The sequence below is a fragment of the Phalacrocorax carbo genome, chromosome 10, assembly GCF_963921805.1.
Source record: "Phalacrocorax carbo chromosome 10, bPhaCar2.1, whole genome shotgun sequence".
NCBI lineage: Eukaryota > Metazoa > Chordata > Aves > Suliformes > Phalacrocoracidae > Phalacrocorax > Phalacrocorax carbo.
Genome location: NC_087522.1, coordinates 6,139,638 through 6,160,789, shown reverse-complemented (window position 1 = coordinate 6,160,789; position 21,152 = coordinate 6,139,638). Strand labels below are relative to the sequence as shown.

Genomic DNA, 21,152 nt, shown 5'->3' with positions numbered 1-21,152 from the left:
GGAAGAGTGGGTGCACACATGCTGAAGTGAATGCTGCTGTGGAAAGCATCACGTCTCGCCTGATATACAGCGGTGACAAATTAGTGCCAGGCACACTCAGTAGTGGCGCAATGAGATATTCTGCTGGGCTTCTAAGAATAAGCTGTTGAAGGAGAATAAGGAGGGAAGGGCACAGGGACTGTAAGGGCATTTTATGTCATTTCTGTGTTCTCCCAATTTTCAAGTGCCAAAACTACCTGGATTGAAAATTTGATGAGCCCGAGGTGAGAAGAGAGAGAAGTGATACCTTTAGAGATGAAACTGGCTTGAGCCGTTAAACGTTAACACAGATCTGCTTCCCTCAACTAGGATTAAAACTACCAGAGAGTTTCAAGTTCAGGCCAAGGCACAGCTTTGCACCACATCAAATTATTGTCATTAAAACCTCATTAATTGATTATTAAAAGAAGAAAGAAAGAAAAACAGTTAGGATATTAAGTATTTCATTCAAAATATGCAGCTTGTTCCCCTCAACTGTTTATGTTTCAGTGAGGAAAACATCCCTGCCTGCCAGTCTCACAGAAGATGTTATTGTACATATTGTGTATATATTATTTGTATATAACAAAAATGTTATTTGTGTCTTTTCCAGAGTAAAAAGAAAGTGAGCTGAGATAAGACGGAGCGGCTTATTGTTGGGATCCCATTCTGCTTTTCCAAAGGCGGCACAGTGCAGGCAAAGAGGTCATCATGAAACAAGAGTGAAGAGCACAGAAAAGAAAATGCAAAAAGTAAGGAATCCATTGATAAAAGCTTCCTCTTACTTGCAGTTTTGCCTGCTGCACAATCCAAGCAGAACACGATCTCCCCAGCCTCCAGTCAGACCCGGCACACTGGTACCAGCGTAACACTGGGTTAGACATTGCCACTACCCGCTCCTGCAGCCGGACCTTCGCTGCAGTTCTGTGCCTGACGCAGTCAAGACAGAAAGCAGAGAAAAGGGAAAGAAAAGCAGCAGAACTGCATGAGGAAAATAAGTAACAGGAAGGAAGTAATAGGAGAATACAAACCCGTATTCTACATAATTTTCAGCACTTTGTGCAAGCCTGGGAGGTTACCGAGACCATTCCTGACGACACAGCCCCTCGGGATAGCTCCGGGCACCAGGCGGTAAACAAGAAATGACTCACAGAAAGTCCTGAGTTGGAAGGGACCCACTGTGGTGGCAGAGTTTGTCCCGTCCTGTCCACTTGTCCCTCGGTACCAGTGGCAAAGAATGGCTTCAAGAAGGGATAAGGAGAGGAAGAGCCTTCTCCTCTTGCTGTTTGCTCTGCCTAATTCCTATCTCATCCCTTTTCCTCAATTAATTTCCAGTCGCTGTCTCTCCTGTTCACCAGATGCCATTTTCAGCAGGCATTTTCTGCTTTTTGGACTAACTCAATACTCCTGTCTAAGGTCTTCCAATTTTTATCAATAATTTTATATAACTGGCTAAGTTAAACTTTTATCATTTTGAATACATTAAACTAGTAGAAGCCATTACCCAGCAGAGAGGGGAAAAGGGCTGTTCAAATTACAGCTCATTGCCGTATTCCCCCATTCAGTACCAAATGACCTAGGTCAGGCTTGGATCCTTTAGCTCTCTTTTATGTTGATTTGGTTCTTTTAACTAGCATCAAGAGCAGAGAGAGAACATTGTCCCGAAATACAGCACTACATCTCTCATCCTGAAAAATGCGCAAGAGGGACCTAAGTACCTATGACTCCTGCAGGAGCTTCAGGGTTAATATTGCCCAGGATCAGACCCCCAGTGATATCTATGCTGTACAGAACACATCAGCAACTTGGAAAGAAACCAAGCTATTTTAATTTTTTTTTTTTATGTTATCTAAGGTTTTTATGACACTAGAAAAGGCAGAATAATGACTAACATCAGAGCCCATGACTCGTGAATAAAACACATAAACAGGTACTTAACATTTTGACTATGTGATGTTCTCTTCTCAGAATACACTGGAGCCTCTTGCTCTCAATCTAACACGATCCCATTTATCCCAAACCTTTTCTACTCTCCTTCACTTCATAAGCATGGTTTTCAGTCCAGCTTTATTGCTCTCAATAGAAGTGAACAGGACACATCCAGTATATAGAATCTCCACTTCCACAAATACCCCAGAAAATGAAATGCAGATACTTCTTCCAAAATACATAGTCAAAACTGAGAGAGATCGGAAGGAAGAACATGGATGGACTTTCATCTAGTGTTTAATTAAATGAAATATTGTTCTTTTTTCAGCCTTACTTTTAAACCTGCCTGGACAGGATTTCAAGATGGTGGTTCTCCTCCAAGTGTTAATGACATAGCAAACACCCACAGCAGTGCAAGAAATGTGTTCCTTGCTGGCTCTCTTTTCTGTAGGAATTATTTAAAGATATATGAGATGACAGGAGAAACATAAAATTACAAATTCATCTCCTGACAGCTAGAAAAAACAAAACTTTACTTTAGAGAGCTCATTTTCTTGGTATATTTCTGGCATTTGCCATTTCTGACCCATATTTGTCCCCTCCAAAACAAGTACTCCAAGTCTCTGCAATGCAACAGACCTGCTGCTCCTCCCACTTGATTCAGCGGGCTTCCGAGTGCATGATGGCAAGCCTTTCCAAGGCATCCTACTGACCTACTGTCCACACCTCATCTTCAAAATGAGACTTATCATGGGACTTAAACTTCTAAATCAAATCAGTCCCTTTGAAAATCACGTTTATGAACTTCTGGAAATCTTAACACGCTGCCCAAAACAATGACCGAATCTCTGTTCAGGTGCCTCATTTTGGGTAGTAAACGACTCAAAATCTAAAGTATTTCAACTCACTGCTAAAGTTAGGATTTGCATGTTGAACAAAAGGGGCCGGTTTATTCGCCCACATCATGTACACGTATTTCACAGAGCACATGCTGGAGACATACAGTTATTATTTGAATAATGAGTGCATTTTAGTGAGGGGCTGATACAGCAATCTTATCCTGATGAAGTGTGTCTGCACGTCATTCAGCATTCTTGGAACTGTTAAAAACAGGAAATGCTGAATCCATTATAGATGTCTAAAGGTTTATTTAACAATGGGCTGATGCAACATCCTTTGAAAGGCATTCCTCAGCAAAAGAGTTGATTTTAAAAGGCAAAGCTAAATAGGAACTGCATTGCATGGAGCCAGCATGGAAAGGTGAATTGAGAGGTTGTGTTTGACTACAAGTCTCAACACAATTCAAAAAGCTATTTAAATACATAAATATTTAAATGTATGAAAACCAAGCAGACTTGGAAAGGAAGAGTGTACACTAAAATAGACAAGAACAGAGAAAGGGGACCCTGAGTATGACCCATATGTCGAGGTTTGAAAACAGGCAAACTACTGTTCCCCAGGAGCTTGATACACCAGTTATCCTAGCGATGCTATTTGTGCTTCTCTCCAAAGGATGTAGCAGTGACGAAGGATCTTATTTTCCTCTCTTCCTGCAGAGCAACATGGCAAGCTTGGTGACCTGTTGTCTATAAGCTTATAAATCTGGCATCAGGACAGAAATCAAACACACATGAACACCAGTGAGTTTAATTTGGGTGTCCAGCAATACTGCAAGGTAGTAAGACACCCTGCTGAGCACTTCCACAGATCGTTCTCTCAGCAAAAGCAGTATCACCTCTTCCATATGCCCAGCCCACTGACATTCTGAAGGCCTGTTCCCCTAAAACATCTACAGAGAGGCACACATGGGGAGAACTAAGTCTCACCAGATTTCTTAGTGAACTTCACTCTTCTTCAAAGAAATAGGACAATACTTTCAAAACAAAATATTACTTGCCATTTAGAAACAGGTTAAGCAGCCCAGTATTACTTGGTACATTTTCTTGGGAAAATTAATCCTTGGTGCTACTGTGAAACAAAAGCAATAAAGCCCCAAAAAATCATATATTCAACAGAAAGTGGTTTAGAACTACCTATTTCCCACTTGGTTGAAGTAAAAAAATATTTTTTTTCTCTTTAAAGACAAAGGCTAGCTGGATCAGAGTTGCCATTCTCTACGGGCTACCCAACCTGTAGCAAACTTGGGTGTGCCTTTATCACTGAGAAGACAGAAGCATCCTTGCAACAAACAGTTTCCGAAAAATATACTCATGCATATATATTATTGTAGATACACACAAACTGGGAAATGGACATATGCTGACTTCTGCTTCTCTCCAACGCAGTCTGGATTGTGGCTTTTCTCCTCCTGTTGCAGTAAAAAGAGAGCAATTTTTCAAGTTTATACTGAATGTCATTCTATTTCATTTCCAAATATAATCTCCCAGAGAGAAGGTTCGCTTGCCCTATTTCCAATCTCTAAAGTTAATACACAAATTTATATTCCTTTCTCCCACTCGCTCTCCTAAATTAAGAGGCGTAATTACTAGGAACGCTTGCTACAAACGAATAAAGTGCCAAGGGAGAAGGAGCTGTCACCGCTGGACGTCTGCAGCAGCCACCCTCCTCTCTCTCTCCCATCCCCGGAGGATCCTGCTTATGAGGCAGTTTCTATCTTTCCTATTAGCAGGGGTAGCTCACACAGAGGAGCAGGCGCCAACCCCTCCCTTTCCAGGCAGGACAATCATAACGAACAAAATTACAAAATTAACTTCAGCCTGTGAAGGAGCCACCGGTGCTTGCAAGGATCATTCCTCCCAAAATCACCTTTTGCCTCTCCCTAGTTCTGCTGCCCTCTCGGGTGACGTCAGGTTTCCTTAATGACGGCGAAGAAACTCAGATCTGCGATCTAAAAATTCAGGCCCAGTCTCATCCCTCTCTCCCCTCCCCATCTCCAGCACCCTCTCAAAAGGAAGATTGATTATTATAATCAGACTTAGCTCTGACACAGCATTTGCATTTTCAAAGCACAGCATAGTCATTAATGAATTCATCTACCCCGAGGGAGCCCTAACGAGCTTTCACCTCTCTCCCCTCTGATTCCCAAACTGCAGGCAGCCCACAGCTTTTCTTCAAACACCTCCCCTCTACATTGTGCTGTAGAAGCGTAACTTGGTGAAACTCCAGGCAAGCTCAGTGAGCCAAACTCAGCCCTGCTGCAAAGGACCACAGCTCTGCTGCTAGCAGCTGAAGAGGATGAATGCACAGACACCTTATTTGAACTAGTTATCCTAAGGTTTCCATAGGTAACCACAATGGTATAGGGTATTACAGGAAACAGTTTCTGTTCTGCAAAATAAGGCCAATGCCACAGGGGTCCCCAAATTACCATGCTCCTGTATGAGCAGCATCAACCGTGAGCCTGAGCTGCGTGCCAAGCTGCAAGCATGCGAAGAAGGAAGCACCATTATATCACACCCTCCAAACCCCCCAGCCTCCTCCTGCGCAGCGCATCCAACAAGCTCTTGCCTGAACACCTACCACACACCTTTGCCCCAGGACTCAGCCTCCTCCCCCTGCTTAAGTCCCTTCTCTCCCCCCAGCACTGCCAGATGCTGACCCTCCCCACCCACCCACCTCCCCTCGTTCATCTCCGCATCCTGCCCCAGCAGAACCACGGAGCCCTGCACCCACGGGTGCTCCACACAACAGCAAATGATTGTTGATGAACGATAACGTCTAACTGGAAGTGCTTAATCCGTATTCAGATGATGCATTTCAAATCCTCCTGTCTGGAATACTTCAGAGAAAAACAATATCAGGAAAAGTGCTTATTTTTCTCTTGCTTTTTGATTTACAGCAAATAGGGCTGTTACTTGAATAGGGGAGAAGGTGACAGTATTGATACTGTTACCCAGCAGCAACGCATTAAGGCCCAAGACTTGGTATCTCCGTTGGGGGTCAGAAGGGCGTGCAAAACCCTGCAGCTTTGAACAGCCTGAATGCTCCAGCTGACCCCTTCAGTGTAACATTTGGGCCCTTTTCTACCCACAAGTGGTGCAGACAAAACCATACACTGGCTCTGGCAGGAGCCTGTACTTCTGTTTGAAGGACAGATGCTTTGCTGATGCTACGGCACGTCTGAAGACAACTGCCCTAGTCACCAGCACAGACTCCATGTCAACAGCAAGTAACGTGCGACACCAGCCATCATGTGGGTACCAACTGAGGATAAATTTCACAGTTTTGTCTTCTTTAGCTTTGTTCCCCACCTTACGCTCTTATTTTTTTCTGGTACTCTGGGATGGGTGCAAGATGTGACATAGGCACTGCTTGGACATTCTACTGGAAATAAGCACTACTGGGCATTTCAGCAGGATGGAAGCTGGCTCAGAGTGCAGGATGAACAAAACTGGGAAGTTTGAGAGGAAGGGGAACAAATACCCTGTGCAAGAGACCCACTGAGCAAGGGAACTGGAGATATTAATCTAAACCCAAGAGTTTAGTCAAGTCTAATTACACATTTCAACTCTCGCTTCCAGAAGAAGGAGCAGACGAGGAATCTCTTCCTCTTCCTCCTGCCGCATCCCTGCCCAGTCCACAATCCCAGATGCCGCTATGAGACATCACCACCACTGCACGACAGCAAAAATCCCTGACTGCTCCACATCCAAAAAACCTCTCTTTGCTCTAACAGCTCATTCTGAAGAAAGATCACATAATTTCCATATTCAATCAGCTTAGAGCCTCTCTGCTGTTATCAGCCTCACTCCACCACTTTCACCAGCACGTAGATGACTGTTTGCTTTAATTAGTACCAAAAGCTCCTCCCACCAGGGAAAGCAGAACAGCTGGTGTCCACCAAGAGAAGGAAACTCCAGAGTAATTAGCCTTAAATGGCTGACACCTCCTACCCATTACTCCTGGTTAGAACAGCAAAACACAGAATAACAGTCTCTTTAGGGAACCTGTCAAGGTGTCAGACTGAATCTGCCACAACCCTGCCCAGTGCAGCTGTGGCAATGGCGCAATGAAGTTGTCTGCTCTCGGGAAGAGCATCACACAGGTCACTTCTTTCACGCAGGAGTAGGCGCTTTTGCTAGAAGCAAGTCTTCCAGCAGCTGTAATTCACAGGCAGATCAACAAATAAATCTGCAAAGATGTCATACCTCCTCCGTACAAAGTTTGAATACAGTTGTTTCCTGAAAATGTACCCTCGAGGAGTTTCTGGAGCATTCAGTGAAAAAATTTGCATTAAATAGTAGCTTGTAATCCCACCTCTCCCCTCCCTCCTCCCCCCCAATCAGTTTTCTTGTTGAAAAATCATCACCTAATAAACAGCCACGGAAGAATCTATGCATTTTTCCAACCACCTAGGAAGATCAAAGGGGAAAGGAAAGAGGAATCTAAGATCCATTTTTGTTCCTTCGCCTCCTAACATAAATACAGTGGAATCAATCTCTGCTTAATACTGTAAGAGAGCAAGAGAGCCTTCACTGAGTGCTAGACTTGAAAATTGAACTTAATCCTCTTGCTCCGACTCACATGGAACAACCTACAGCCTGTACTTCAACATGCTTTTAAGAACAGCTCTCTCACTCCTGCTACATCTCCAGCTCAATTTTGCAGTTCGCTAGTGCTGGGAGCACTGTTTTCTGGCACGTCTCAGCAGAGGGAGGGAGGGTGAGCAGGGGCCAGCAAAGCTTCGTGCTCAACATGCTCAACTCCCAGAGGTGGGAAATATGAGGATGGGACAAGGGATCCAGCTATGGCAAAGCAGCAGCTGTCTTGACAGAGCCTCCCAGGTGCCTTTAAGGAAGTGGCAGATGCTTGAAGGGGTCTTGTCCCCCAAACCCATCCCCAAAGAACAGGCTAATAGCAGCAGTTGTAAGGTTTTCTAGCTAAATGACCCATACTGAAGCCCTCCTGTGAAAACAAGCAGTGGGCTTTTAATGCATAAGAAGAGGGAAATCTCTCTCATTGTGCCAAAAAGCAAAGGTTACAGGGCCCTGCCCAGACTGCTCTGCCTATTTTAGCCTCTCAGGATTATGCCTGTGGTCCCCTTCAGCTGCCAGCACGCAATCGCAGAATGAAAAGGAAAAAGCAATTCCCTATCAAATACCGTATGTTCAGATCTGGTGCCAAAGCAGAAACCTGGCATTTTAACCTTTGGTGAACATGTTCCTGCTGCCACCAACAATAAACTCTGAGGTTCAGCTCGGAGGGGAAGGAAGGTGTAATAGATGTGCGGTGGATGACATTAGCACTGAATACAGCATCAACAGGACAGGGCCTGGCAGGAGCTCAATTTTATACAGCCAGTCTTTAGAGGTTAATGAAATATTCATAAATAAGTTAAAATTCTCCTGACAAGCTAGATCCTGTAATACAACAAAGAGTTGTCAGCCTCAATTTAGTGATTCCAACGAGGCAGTGCACTGCCATTCATTATTTACCAAGAGGTCACAGGAAAAATTCAGCTCTATGATCTTCTTGTCTCTGTGGATAAATTAGGTTTTACAGCTCCTGCTGGAGGACTCTGCTGCCCTGACAGAACAGCTCCGAGAGACCCCAACCTGCCACCACCACTACCTACCCCAGCATCTAACAGCCAAAGGCAAAAAACACTGGGAACAAGCTCTTCTAAGGGCACTGAGACACAAAAAGATCGAAAGCACAATACATAGCAGAGCAAGCTGATTAGTCTGTCAGTGCGAGGACTAGGACAGCCTTGAAACTCCATGGTTTTTAAGCCTTTATCTCCCTTTTTGTACACACAAAGCCAGCCCTGGGCAAGAAGAAAAGTATCCAGCAACCTTTGATCTGCAGGCACATCCACTGAACATGCCCTCAATGCCCTCCTAGATCCCATAGCTCGAGATCTTCTCATCCTCCCTCATGCTCAGGATATACTCTGCCTACAGAATTGCATTTCTTGGATCAGATCGTTCAGGATGATCTTCTGATGCAGGTACAACTTATCAAGACTGTGGAAGCAGTAGGAAACCGATCTCCGTGCTTGTCACAAGCAAGTTGGAGATTAATGATAACTGTGACCCATCCTAACATGACTGTTCAACAGACCAAGTCTTCCTTTCCCTCCCTGGACATGCACTGGAAGCACATGCTCCTTCTACAGCTTGTCCACGCTGCCCCTTAGGCAAGGCAGAAAAAAGGAGCAGAAATTACTGAACCCTAGAGGTATCCAGGACCTCTCACCTGATTTTCTTCGACCTCTTGAAGTGCTGAACATAGCAGAGAGCCCCTGCACCCTCCAGGAAATTTTAGTTCAAGTAAATCAAACCACAGGGGTCTGAGGTAGCTCATAAACTTCTTACAGACTCTCTGAGGGTGGATGTAGCCTGGAAAAGCACAATACCAGGATGCATATTAATTATGCCTTTTGTACCTCAAGGCTCTGGCTACTATAATAAGGCCTCTGACAATATTCCTGTCCCACTCATTTTATTTTACCAAGTAACTCAGTATAACTCATATTTTACAGTAACAACAGCACCACTGACAACAGGACCACTCTAATCACAGCACTGCAGTGTCCTCTGCACAGGAAAATGATCCACCTTTATCCTCTGTTCAATAACTGAAGGGAAAAAAGACCTCCTTCTTTCTTTCCCCCAGTTATAATCCTGCAATGCAAAGGTGAGAGCACATTATCAACTCTCAGCCTGTTTCTGAGTTGAAAAGTGGAGCGCTCGCTATCATCCTTTTTACCAGAAAGCAACCCATAGCGTTTGTCAGTACTGCTCAGGTTTTAGAGGTACACCTGTAGCATGGAGGCCTCTCCAAATGATGGGCTGAGAATTAGATCATCATCCATACATCCCATCTGAGTTGGAATTGCTGCTCCGTTTTGGGTCAGATTATTCTCCTTGCAACCGGCAGTACCTGGCCCACAGGGAGCCCACAGGGAGGAGCAGCACCTCTCCACTTTCGGCAGCTACGTTTCTTCCTTGTGAACGTCTAACCCCACGTCAGCTGTTGTTGCCTTCAACAAGAAAATGAAAACAGTCCTGTTGAAACCTAACGGTGCTGCAGAGTTCAATAAAACTTTCACGTTAATGGATCCAACAGCAGGTTCATTTGTGTAATGGGACTTTTAAACAGACCGTTTATTTCTTTTTAATTTGAAGGGAATGTACTATTTGATCCCCTGTGCCTGGCTAGATTTTTAAAACAGAGATATACCACAAGAATTTACTCACTAAGTCTCTTCTTCTAACCTAATTAAAACAGCATTGAGATATTAACATGCAGAAGTGTAGTGTACTGATCACCTCTCCAGACTACTGGCAGTTTATCACCACCCAGCTGCCAAGATCCCAAAGCTTCCACCACACCCTCTACATTGCCCACAGTCACATGCAATAGATGCTTCTGATGTTGCCACTGTTTTGTGTGTTGAACATGAATTTTCCAAGACGGAACATGCAGCAGATGCAACACAACCAACAGAGGCCATTCGTCGTTCCCTAAGCTAAGAGACAAACGAGGGAGAAAAATAAAAAAGAAAAAAGAAAATCCTGTCTCTCCCTCAGAGCTCACTATATTCCTACACCATGGGGAAGAGCAAGGATTAATTTTAACGTACTTGTTTACAACAAGCACTGAGAGACCTCTCAGTTAGGAAAAGGAGAAGAGAAAAGTAACTCTGAGTACTCCCATCCCTCTGTTCCAGGGCTTAACTCTACCAGAAGAACCAAAGCTCTACAGTAAAAACACAGCATCGATGACTTCTGCACACTCAGCCCCCTTGATCACATTTCTAAATTAACAGGACCACACGATATATAACACAAACACTGTGAATTATATACAGAACAAACAAGCAACAAAAGGCTCTGCTGAAATAAAACTACCTGACAGAGAAAAAAATGCCCCAGATATTGATCATGAAAACATATTTAAAACAAACAGAATTCACTGAAGGTCTTGGGTCAAAAAATATTAACGCGCAAATGCAATTTCTAATAGCACCAAGCAGGGAGGCTTTATCATAGAGGAGCATGAATAGATCAGGCAGCAGAAGCTAGCTGAAAACTGAATGAAGAGCAGCAGATTGAAATGTAATAGTGCAAGTCCCACAGCAGCTAGAACTTCTAAAAACTGAGTATTCATCAGTCAGAAACTACAGAGCAGGACAAAGGGCTGGGTGGATTAATTGATCACAGGACGAACATCAGTGCCATGGGGCGGTGGAAGTGGGTAATGTGATTTTGAAACAGAACCCAGGACAGAAAGGTTCCTGCCTGTAGTAGATACTCCTGTAGAAGCTACTTCTGTACAAGCTACTGCTGGAACATCAGCTGGAATGATGTGTCTGCTCCATGTTCAAAGGAGACACAGAAAAATGGCAAGAGATTTAAAGAAAGCTGCAGGATTCATGAGGAGACTGAAGAACCTGTTTTAAGAGAAGACTGCAAGAGCTTGATTTGTTTAACCTAGACAAATGAAATGCTGGGAGAGAACAATCGTTCTCTATAAATATGTCACAGCATAAAGACGAGGGAGGAAGAACAGTCACTGTAGTTTAAGGAGAACATTAGCACAAGAAAAAAATGGATATTAACTGCACATATATTTTCAGTTGGAATTGGGAAGATTTTGGCTATCCGAGCAGTCTTGTGATGATACTAATGAGACAAACAATCTAAGCAGTTTCAAGACAAGCTTGATAAATTTATGAACAAAGGTATATGCTGCAATTGCCTTAGTTACCAAAGCATGGGACTTCATGATTTTCTCCCAGTCTTCTATTACTATATCATTTCATTCTGGATCAGCTTTTTTTTGCTGTCTCTTTATAGCCAGATTCATGTTTTTCAATCTGATTTGAGAACTGGCTATTTCCCTAAAATTGCCTCACTAAAACTATTGCTGTGTTCATGCTGCTGCTCAGCTGAGTGTCGCGCTACTCATCTGTCTTGGGTTTGCTAGTCTCACATAAGGTGTTAGGATAAAATCTGTCAAATGGTAAGGAGATTTGCTCTCATCTTGCTAAATCAATTCAGAAATGATGAAATACACTTTTGATAGATTAAGCCTTCTTGCACTGGTCGGTCACCTCCTTTCCCTTCCCAACCTGTTGGTTCTATAAATGTTCTGGCAAAGCACCACTTTTATTTATAGCCACGTGGTTCAGTACTCTAACCCCACATTCAGTTGCAATCCCATTGTAGATAATACAGAGAATTTACATTTCGACTAATGAACACCACTTTTGTTCCTGTGCCTTGTCCATTGTATTTCTTGCTTTATGTTTAATAACTCTTAAACAAGAATTAAATTAGCTATATTGGCAAGTTATCCAGTGCAGGTCTTTCTACACTAACGTTCACTTCTTTCATATTATCATTGTTATCACCTGTAAAGTAAAATGTGACAGGACTTTTATCCTTGCCAGGTATTACTCTTAAGTATCAAAAGTTACAGTTTTTAAAAGTCTGGTGGTCTGATGTAACTACTAGAAAGTAAAGTTTTTCAACAGTAATGCAGATGTTTTGTGAACTGTGTGGGTCTCTTTTTATGTATTGATGCCTGTTATGATCCTCCCAAACTCTTTGTGATTTTTCCATGTTGCCTTCCGGTGAACAGCTAGTTCCCAACTACTGCATGCACAGTGTTCTCCGAGTTGATTTCTTTCATGTATCCTCCTTTCTGTCTTCATTGCTTCTCCTGAAAACCATCAGTGCAGCTAGTCACTGACATTTAAGTTAATCCCAAACATTATGGTTTCATCAGACTGAACACATGATTTGGATCCTTAAGTATTCCTGACCTGCTGCCCTTAAATAAAGGTCTCCTGTTCTTTGCAGAGGGTTAACAAACACTTTTACTCAAGGCAAGGGGTATTCATTATTTTCATTCTAAGGTGTCTTTATTTCTCTGTAAGGACACTCAATTTATGCCATTCATTTTGTGACGGCTACACTCTTGGACTTCCAAATCTTCTTTACCTCGACCCTGCTAAGCAATTCTTCTGATTCTTATATCCATCCTTTTTAATCTGCTGGCAGGTGAAATACAATTTGTTCCAATGAGCTGCCTATAGATTTCAAAGCCCACATGGGCCAAGCTGCCTTTTGAAGATGAAAGCCACAAGATACCCAGAACACCTCAGGGCAGTGAAAATACAGGTGATACTTTCTTAATACCAAGCTGACTTCCCTCAGGGATTAATGATGGAGAAAAAAAATCTTGACATGAATGCCCCCTGCTACAGAACCAGACTGAAAAAAAAGTGTAAGATCAGGGATCACAGCAGTTGCTTGGATGGCAAGCTTGAGCCAAACACATTCCTCCTGCCTATAAAGGGAGATGAAAAAGGCAAATGAAAATTAGAAAAACTAACATATCTTCTGCTTCCCTCCCTCAGGGAGAGAAAAAAAATAATAACAAACAAGAAAGCATCTTCCACAAATAATATTTTGGTATGAGTGAAGCTCTACGCCAGTAGAGTGTTAGACTAACATACCATAAGAAGTAAGATCCTGAGACTACAAAACAAGGACCCATATGTGTGAACTCTAGGAGCAATCTGGCACATCCTGGAGATAAAGATATTGGAGCACTAGCCTTGATAATGAAAACTTCCAGCGATGATAAAAGTGTCAGAAAAAATCCACATACATACAAAAAAACTGCAGTAAAGAAGTGTGCTTAGGCACCAAAAAATGCCAAAAAAAACAGAAAACCCTAAAAACAAACCAACAACAAAAAAAAACCAACTACAAATGCAACAAAATACATTCTTTCAGCAAATAAAAGAAACACAAAATGCACAGATCTGTGGCACAATTAAGTCACCTGAGCCCCGTCAGACTGGTGACTCTGTTATGTACCACCTCTCAGAGGCTGGTCAGGCACTGATCCCTTACAACAGGAACACACTCAAACAGTGAATAAAGAAAAATAAATAACTCAAGGGTTAGAGGGAGAGAAAAATCAAAGTTTCATTGTTATAATTACACAGCACAATGACAAGAGTAATTTTTCTTAAATCAGAAAATAAATTCTAGGTTCAAGTTCCCTGAAGGATATAAAATATTAGAGGATTTTTTATGGTTGTAATCACAAACTTATTTCTCCAGCCACTACTGCCCGTGTCTAATTAGGGCAAAGTATGTTAATGATACAGTGGCACAGCCCAGAGACGTCTTCACTTGCAATATTAATTGCATTTAGGGAAAGAAGCATGAATTGTGCTTATACAAGCTAATTAGTATGGGTTTGGTAATTAATACTGGAAAGTCAAACTGCCTTTGTCTTGTCAACTGCAATTAGCTGAAGATGTTTAAATTTCATTTCTTTTCTTTTTTTTTTCTTTTTTTTGGGGGGGTTCTTCCAGTAGTAAACTCACTTTTAGCTGACAAGCAACAAAATCACACGCTCTAGTATTCAATGGCAGTTAGTGCAGCAAGTCCATCCCACTCTCCTCTAGCAAGGCCTTGCGCCCCGGCCTGGCACAGTGTTCCCTATAGCACTCACCGCCCTTCGCCTCCTATTGTCCCCCTGGACACAACTCCCTGAACTAGGGCCCTCTCCTCCCAAGGACACAGACACTGTCTTACTGAGCCCACGATCCTATCAGATTTATCCCACAAGTATTTTACTTTTACATATTGCTATGTAAAGAACGCATTATTTACCAGGGCATCTAAGATGCTCCCCATCGCATGAAGAAACGCCATCAAACTCATCAGTGAGATCCAATCAGCTAGTCCGCGAACCCCAGAGCGCATCGCTTCATTTCCAGTGCTCTGGGGAGGGTGGCAAAGCCATTAGCACTCTTCAGGGTGGCAGCAGAGATGTCACCTCCACAGAGGTTTATCCCAGAAGGAGCCCAAAGACCCAGCGGACTGTATGATAGCACCTGACAGGTGTTTATTCCGTTCCACTTAGGGCCATACGCCTGTTTGCAGCACGGCTGATGAAAAGCAATATCCACATCTGTCAGCACCCAGAGCAGGACGAGCCCTTCTGCACCGCCCCAGACGCGGAGGCTTAACATCAGACTAAGAAGCAGTGGATCATGGGTGAAAAAGGGGGAGAGGGACGAAAAGGAAGGTGAGATGCCAGGAATCCAAATCAGCAAACAATTGCTGAAGTGTCAGCTTTAAAGGAGTCTGAAACTAAGGCCATCCAGGTGAGACACCGATCTGGAGAGGGAGGGAAAAAAACACATAAAGAAGATTTTGTTGAATGGCTGATGGTACAAGTGCTGGAGCCCTTGGGCAGGCAGCTAATGGAAGAGCCCCATCCGAAGGGGACAGACCTCTGCCACTCCTAACGTTGTACAAGACAAGAAGTGACACATCTTCCCTACCAGGGAGATTTCACCTGGGGATGGAGGAGAACCATCTACCACCAGTGAAAAGAAAGAACTGCACTGTCACATTTCTCCTCAAAATGCAAAAAGAGGAAAACCAGTCTCTCTCCCTCTGTTTGAAGCAATTTTCTTATACTTACTGCAAAAAATTCAAAATGCTGAATAAAGCCCACACCTCACAATCTGCAATCCGTCGTCTAAAGCACTACAGAATACAGCCTATTCATGTGAGATTGATGTAAGCTCTACTAGAAGATCACAAGACCTGCAGTTTTCCACTGAGTAACCCTTGGGAATAGGCACTGAACACTGACTGCTGCTTTATCCTCCGCTGATGGATGATGCACAACACCAATTAATGGTTTAACGCTGGAAGTTCCAGTTTTTCCAGCTCTCTGCTAGCCTGTTTAATATGACAAATTTTTGAAGGCAAACAAATAACTCAAAACCCAGGCTTAATGAGCCAAAAAGAAAAAAAAACAACTTTAAAATGCTTAGAAAAACACCCCACACATCAAAACATTTAAAACATAACAGCAAATTTATCCTCTGATATGTCCAGTGAGCACAATGCAAAATTGATTGTATAGAATTTAAAACTACGACAAGGTAGCTTGCAATGAGATCAGATGGTAAATAGGATTAATTCGGTTTTCTTTGGAAATATTGGTTCTGACCTGCATCACCACAGAAAGCAGCTGAGCATACAAAAATGTTTGCCCACAATGTAAGACCACCCCAGAATCAGACTCAATTAACACGCTCATTATAGAAAATCTGATGTTGAAAAGCAAGGAGAACAAATAAAAAAAAAAAAAAGAAACTAGCAGATGCATGGCAACCTATTAATAGTACAGCAGGGCACGCCAGTTCTGCCCTTCGGTGCCCTAGTAGAGTTAAGCAGAAGTCTAAAAAGACTAGCATTAGCACTGTAGTTTATGATTTGGGTTTCAGAGCAGAGGTCTGTTTAGCACCTACTTACTGGCTGGTGATGCATGCCCGTCTTTTCATTAGTAATAAAATTAATCCAGTGTAAAACACATCTACAAAATGAGTATCTACATCCTGGATACTAATCAGGTTTTTCTTGTGACTAGAAAAAGTTGCAGGAATCCCACAATTCGCCCATTAGCAACAAAACTGGTTCACGAAACAGCTTAATGCCGACACCTCATTTATCCCTGAGTGTGAGGAATCGACAACAGCCATGAAACCGCACATAAACTGCCTGGTTTTGTGGCCTCTGTCATCTTTGGTCCTTGAGGGAACTGCCAATAAAATAGAGAAACCCTGCAGAAAATTAACAGATATTATACAAAACTAGTTTGTGGTAATTCTGTCGCATCTCATCTGCTTGTCCTTTGCACACTTGAGACTGAATCAAAGGCCCCCAAAGAAAGGAGTTAATTCAGTATGAAATTAAATGCTTGCTTCTGATCTAGAACTGGTAACAAAGAGAACACAAATTGCCAAAAAAGGAAGACAGACCACTAGATCTTGTCCAATGCTTGTTCCAGGTGAGTACGGAGACAGAGAGTGCCAAGACTTGCAACAGTGACACAAACGTTTACAGTGCTTATTTGCTATTCATTTCTAAATATTTGGAACTGATCCACTGTTTAAATGAACTGAACTTTGCATATGTTACTGTTCTGCAAAACAATTAAAAAACGCCAGAAGATGAACGCTTACCATCTCTGCTCTTTGCTTGTGATTTCCCACTTCTTCCAGAACTTGAGACAGCTGAGCCTTCAAGACAAAAAAAACACAAAACAAAATAAAAAAATAAACAAACCAAACATTAAATCTGGGACATATTTTCAGAAGTTTAATACAACCGCACTCTTCCACCACAACTAAAAGAGTCACCAAGGGCAACATGATTTTCACAGCATTGAAAAGGAATTGTAAGCGTTGGGTCTTGTTATGTCCTACCAACACCCCGTCCATGGGACAATCCTGCCCCAAAGAGCCCACAGCCTACATACTCAAGGAAGAGGAGGCTTCTTGCAGAGAGGAAATCCACTGGATTAGTTATCCCAAATTTCAATCCCATGGCCCAGTCTGAGACCTCTGCCTCCTTTCCATTTCTTTGGAAGCTGGATAAAGAGTGGTATAAAACCTGCCCAATTCTGCCAAGCTTAACTTCAGGGAAAGGCTTGCTCCACAGCTCCGGAAAGGTGTGTTTGTGCGTAAAGAAGACTTCATGAAAAATGTTCTGTTGAAGTTCTGGGGTATAGGGTTGGTTTTGGAAGCCTTCAAACTTGTTGTGGTAGAATACAGAGCAAATCCTCTCTGGAACATAACTCTACTGAATTTCTGTGAGAAAAGGTCCCAATGCAAGGTTTTTCCTTTCTTTTAGGAGGAAATCTGAAATTTAATGAATCTCAAACCAGAGTGGAAATACCTTGTTATCCTAGTGTAATCTGGGGAGAAAAGGGAACCTGACTTGGAGGAGGAGCTTTCACAGAGTTTTGTTTATGAAAAAGGATTTTAAATGAAATGGGTATTTCGGAGATAAGAGAAGCCACATATACCACTTGAGTGCTATTACTTCCCACATCTTTTATTTAACAACACTTTGCCAGCCTGCAATCAGCCTTTCTCTGGTTAGCAGAAAGCCCAAAGAAGAGTCACAACAGATGACAGAAAAGCTAATTTAAACAATGTAAACAAACAAGAGAAGAACTAAAAAAAAACTTTCCTACAAACCCAATTCACGTACTTTCAAGCATATATTCATTAAAACCCTCCAGAGTCCCTCTAACAATCTCTCGCCACCCATTAAATGGGTCTTTTGAGTACCACATCCAAAACAGAGACAAAGAGCAAGCAGTTTATTACAATGAAATGGAAAACATTAAGCTTTGAAGGCTAACTTCACTGAAATGCAAGAAAATGAAAAAATTACAATCTCAGGGTTCAGCACAGCAGTTGTTCAATTTTGCAAACAACCAACCAAACAGTTCAAGACTTCCCTGGCCCCAGAGCTCAGCAGAAACTGAAAAAGTTACAGATTCTTGCTGTGCAGGGCCTGGGATGATGTGACTTTATTTAAGGAACAGACACTCAAGTAAGATGAAAAGGGTTTTAATACAAGCCTGGGACCTGGCACAGGGAAATAAAACACGTTCATTAAACACCGCGGGAGATGCCAGTCCCAACCAAACATGGAGTGCACGTACAAGCGAGAAGAAAAAAATGAGATTATCACCAAGTTTGATGCTGAAACATCAGGAAACTATAAATTTGCAGACATCTGGGAAAGATTTTTTTTTCCCCCCACTACTATTGAATCAGGCAGAATTACACCAGCAGGCTGGAGCCAGAAAAGTCACATGGAGAAGAATTAGAAAACATCCTCTCGGAGATGTTATTTATGAGAGATGCTAGCACAGCCTTTGCAAAACACCCGAAAACTGACTGAATATTTTTTATCAAAAAACCCCCCACCAACTCTTCTGAATATTTATTAGACTTACCTGTATGAAGATGACCTTTAGATGGGAACTTCTGGCCTATTCTAAACTAGATGTAAAGAGCCACTAAGAATGACACATCTGCTTCCACTAGCTACCACTCCTGAATCTGAGGGTCGTTTCTCTGTTCAACCTCCTGTTAGTACAGACTTCTATAGAGTCACAGAGTAATTCAGAATGGAAGAAGCCCGTTCAATCCCCTGGCACATTTTACTCCAGGAAGAGGCTGCAAAAACTTTTAGACAGGAGAGAAATAATACAAAGGGATAGGAGAAACCAGAAAGCAGGAAGTATTTCATAATTTATCTTATATATAATATGGCTTGGGGAAAATAACCAAATACAAACCTCTCAAGCCGCTATTCCAGCAGAGACCTAGAGGCAAACCTGGACTACAAGTCCAGAACAGCAGCATGATAACAGCAGATCAATATGATTTGGAGAAGCAATCAGATAAGAATTAAATCACAAAGTAGGTTTTCTTCATTGCATTTATTTCTAGGCAGCTCATCTCAAAGGGAAAGAGTAGCTAACTAGTGAGCATTCAGAGAACGGCAGCTCAACTTAGTAGATTGCTGAAAGAAATGATTTATGAAGATTAAGAGATTTTTAAATGGATTATTTGACTACAACTCTCACAGAAGAGCAAAAGGGACATATTTAATGCACTGAGAGCTGTTACAATGATACAGCTGGAAACAGGAGGCTTTTCCAGCACAGCTGATGCTGTCCAGTGCACTCCCAGACCGGAGCGGGGACTCTCCTGACCTCCCGCTCCCTGCCCGTGCCCACATATGAAGGCAGGCACAGAAGAACAAGACAAAGCCCAGACTTTCGGTGGGGTCCCCTGTGCCTGCTCTTGCCTGGCTGTGAAACAGATGATCTGAATGCTTTATCACATCCAGTTTGTAAACATTAGCCCTACCCCAGACTTTTTATTAGCTTAAATCAAATATTGAACTTAGCTCAGCTGTTAGAGGACAGCTGCTTGCAAAGTGATTCACTGCCATATTCCTTCTAGGCCACAAGAAAATACAACCTAATCACCAGCAGCATGACAGATGCACACATTTTTAATTATGAAGAAGAAATTAGTCTCTGAACTTATGCCCACATCTCACTTAATCAGAGTGCTTTGGAGGAGCTGCCAGCCACGACAGCCATGGAAGGAAGGAGTTGCAGGGGGCCCTGGAACAGTACGAGACAGCGTGCTGAGCCCCTGCACCCAGCCCCGCTTCGGGCATTTGTGGGGAAAGACCTGAAGGAAATGGTCTTATGCTTTTTCTTAGAATCTACCTTTTCAGGAATGAACGGTTGAATTTCTCAGTTCAATTATCTCTGGCCACTCGCAGCCAACAAAAGCACAAGCAATGAACCTGAGCCATTTAGGGTGGCTAGGAAGGAGGTGGCGTGCAAGTCCTTGGCCTCGACACCAGCAGGTATGGGAGGGCTATCTGCAGCAGATGCTGCAGCAGTTTGCCAGCCCCATCTCCGAGTTTCGCGCTGGCAAAGGCCATGCCCTACATATATGTAGCTCAGGTCTGTTTCACAGAGCTTTTCAATTGATCACATTCACCTGGTATCTCAGGAATCTCTCAGCAGGAGAGACTTGCGTGTTGAATTTTCAGACGATGCATAAAAGTTAACTTAAAACTCCAAGGAAATTCTCATTACTTAATACACATGTTAAATTCCATGGATCACCAAGCTCAAGCATTAAGAAATCTGAGAAGCAAACAGATAATGAGTTTAAGAATCAGATATACAAATACACGTAAAGTCCAACTGGCCCACTGAAGGCAGCACAACCAGGTAAAAGAAAATCAAGTAAGTAGCATAAGCAGGAAAAAAAAAACCCCTCTCAAGTATTCAGTCAATTGCTTTAAGCCTCCAAAAAAAAGGTTTGTCAATTCAAAACATTCATCTTACATGACAACACAGTCTAATCTACTGTCAATGCTACTGTCACCCTCAAAAGAGAGCGGCAGGAGGAGAAAGATAACCTGTGCTCCGGCCTCGCACGATACAGCGGCTCAGGGCTGAAAGAGGAGCAGGAACGGTTTCCAAGGAGAGGAACCAATTCAGCTCCTGAGGAGACACTTCTGAATTGTTTAGCTTGCTTCCCTGCATCAATAATTCGTCTTCTATACCTTCCAGAAGCCAGCCTTCGCTGACAACACTGGAGGAGGTTGGTCAGGAAAGGTTTAATGAATGAAACCAAAGCAATCTGGTGGTTACAAGGCAGGTGTTAACACCGATTGCATCAACAGCCCCACACTCTTCTCCGAGGACCGAACGTGTGCCGACTGCCCTGACCGATAGGCAGCAGCTCAAATGTGAGACTCGCTTGTAGGAAAAAATTAGCTACTCAATCGCTAATGAACAGTCTTTCTCTTCACAACAATACCCTCTGCTCTACAAGCAATTAGCAAATCGAAGCA

At 42.7% G+C, this 21,152-nt stretch overlaps 1 protein-coding gene across 2 annotated transcripts in view; it reads right to left on the bottom strand.

Annotated features, from left to right (window-relative positions):
- Nucleotides 1–21,152, bottom strand: part of MAD1L1 (mitotic arrest deficient 1 like 1) — a 381,515-nt gene that overhangs the window by 176,711 nt on the left and 183,652 nt on the right. Inside the window, exon 13 of one of the 2 annotated variants that reach the window (XM_064461586.1) lies at nt 16,925–16,981. The exons of the other annotated variant lie outside the window; for it this stretch is intronic. Within the exon in view, the coding sequence (XP_064317656.1) occupies nt 16,925–16,981 (57 nt within the window). The remainder of the gene's footprint in view (nt 1–16,924; nt 16,982–21,152) is intronic. 2 annotated transcript variants of the gene reach the window in all.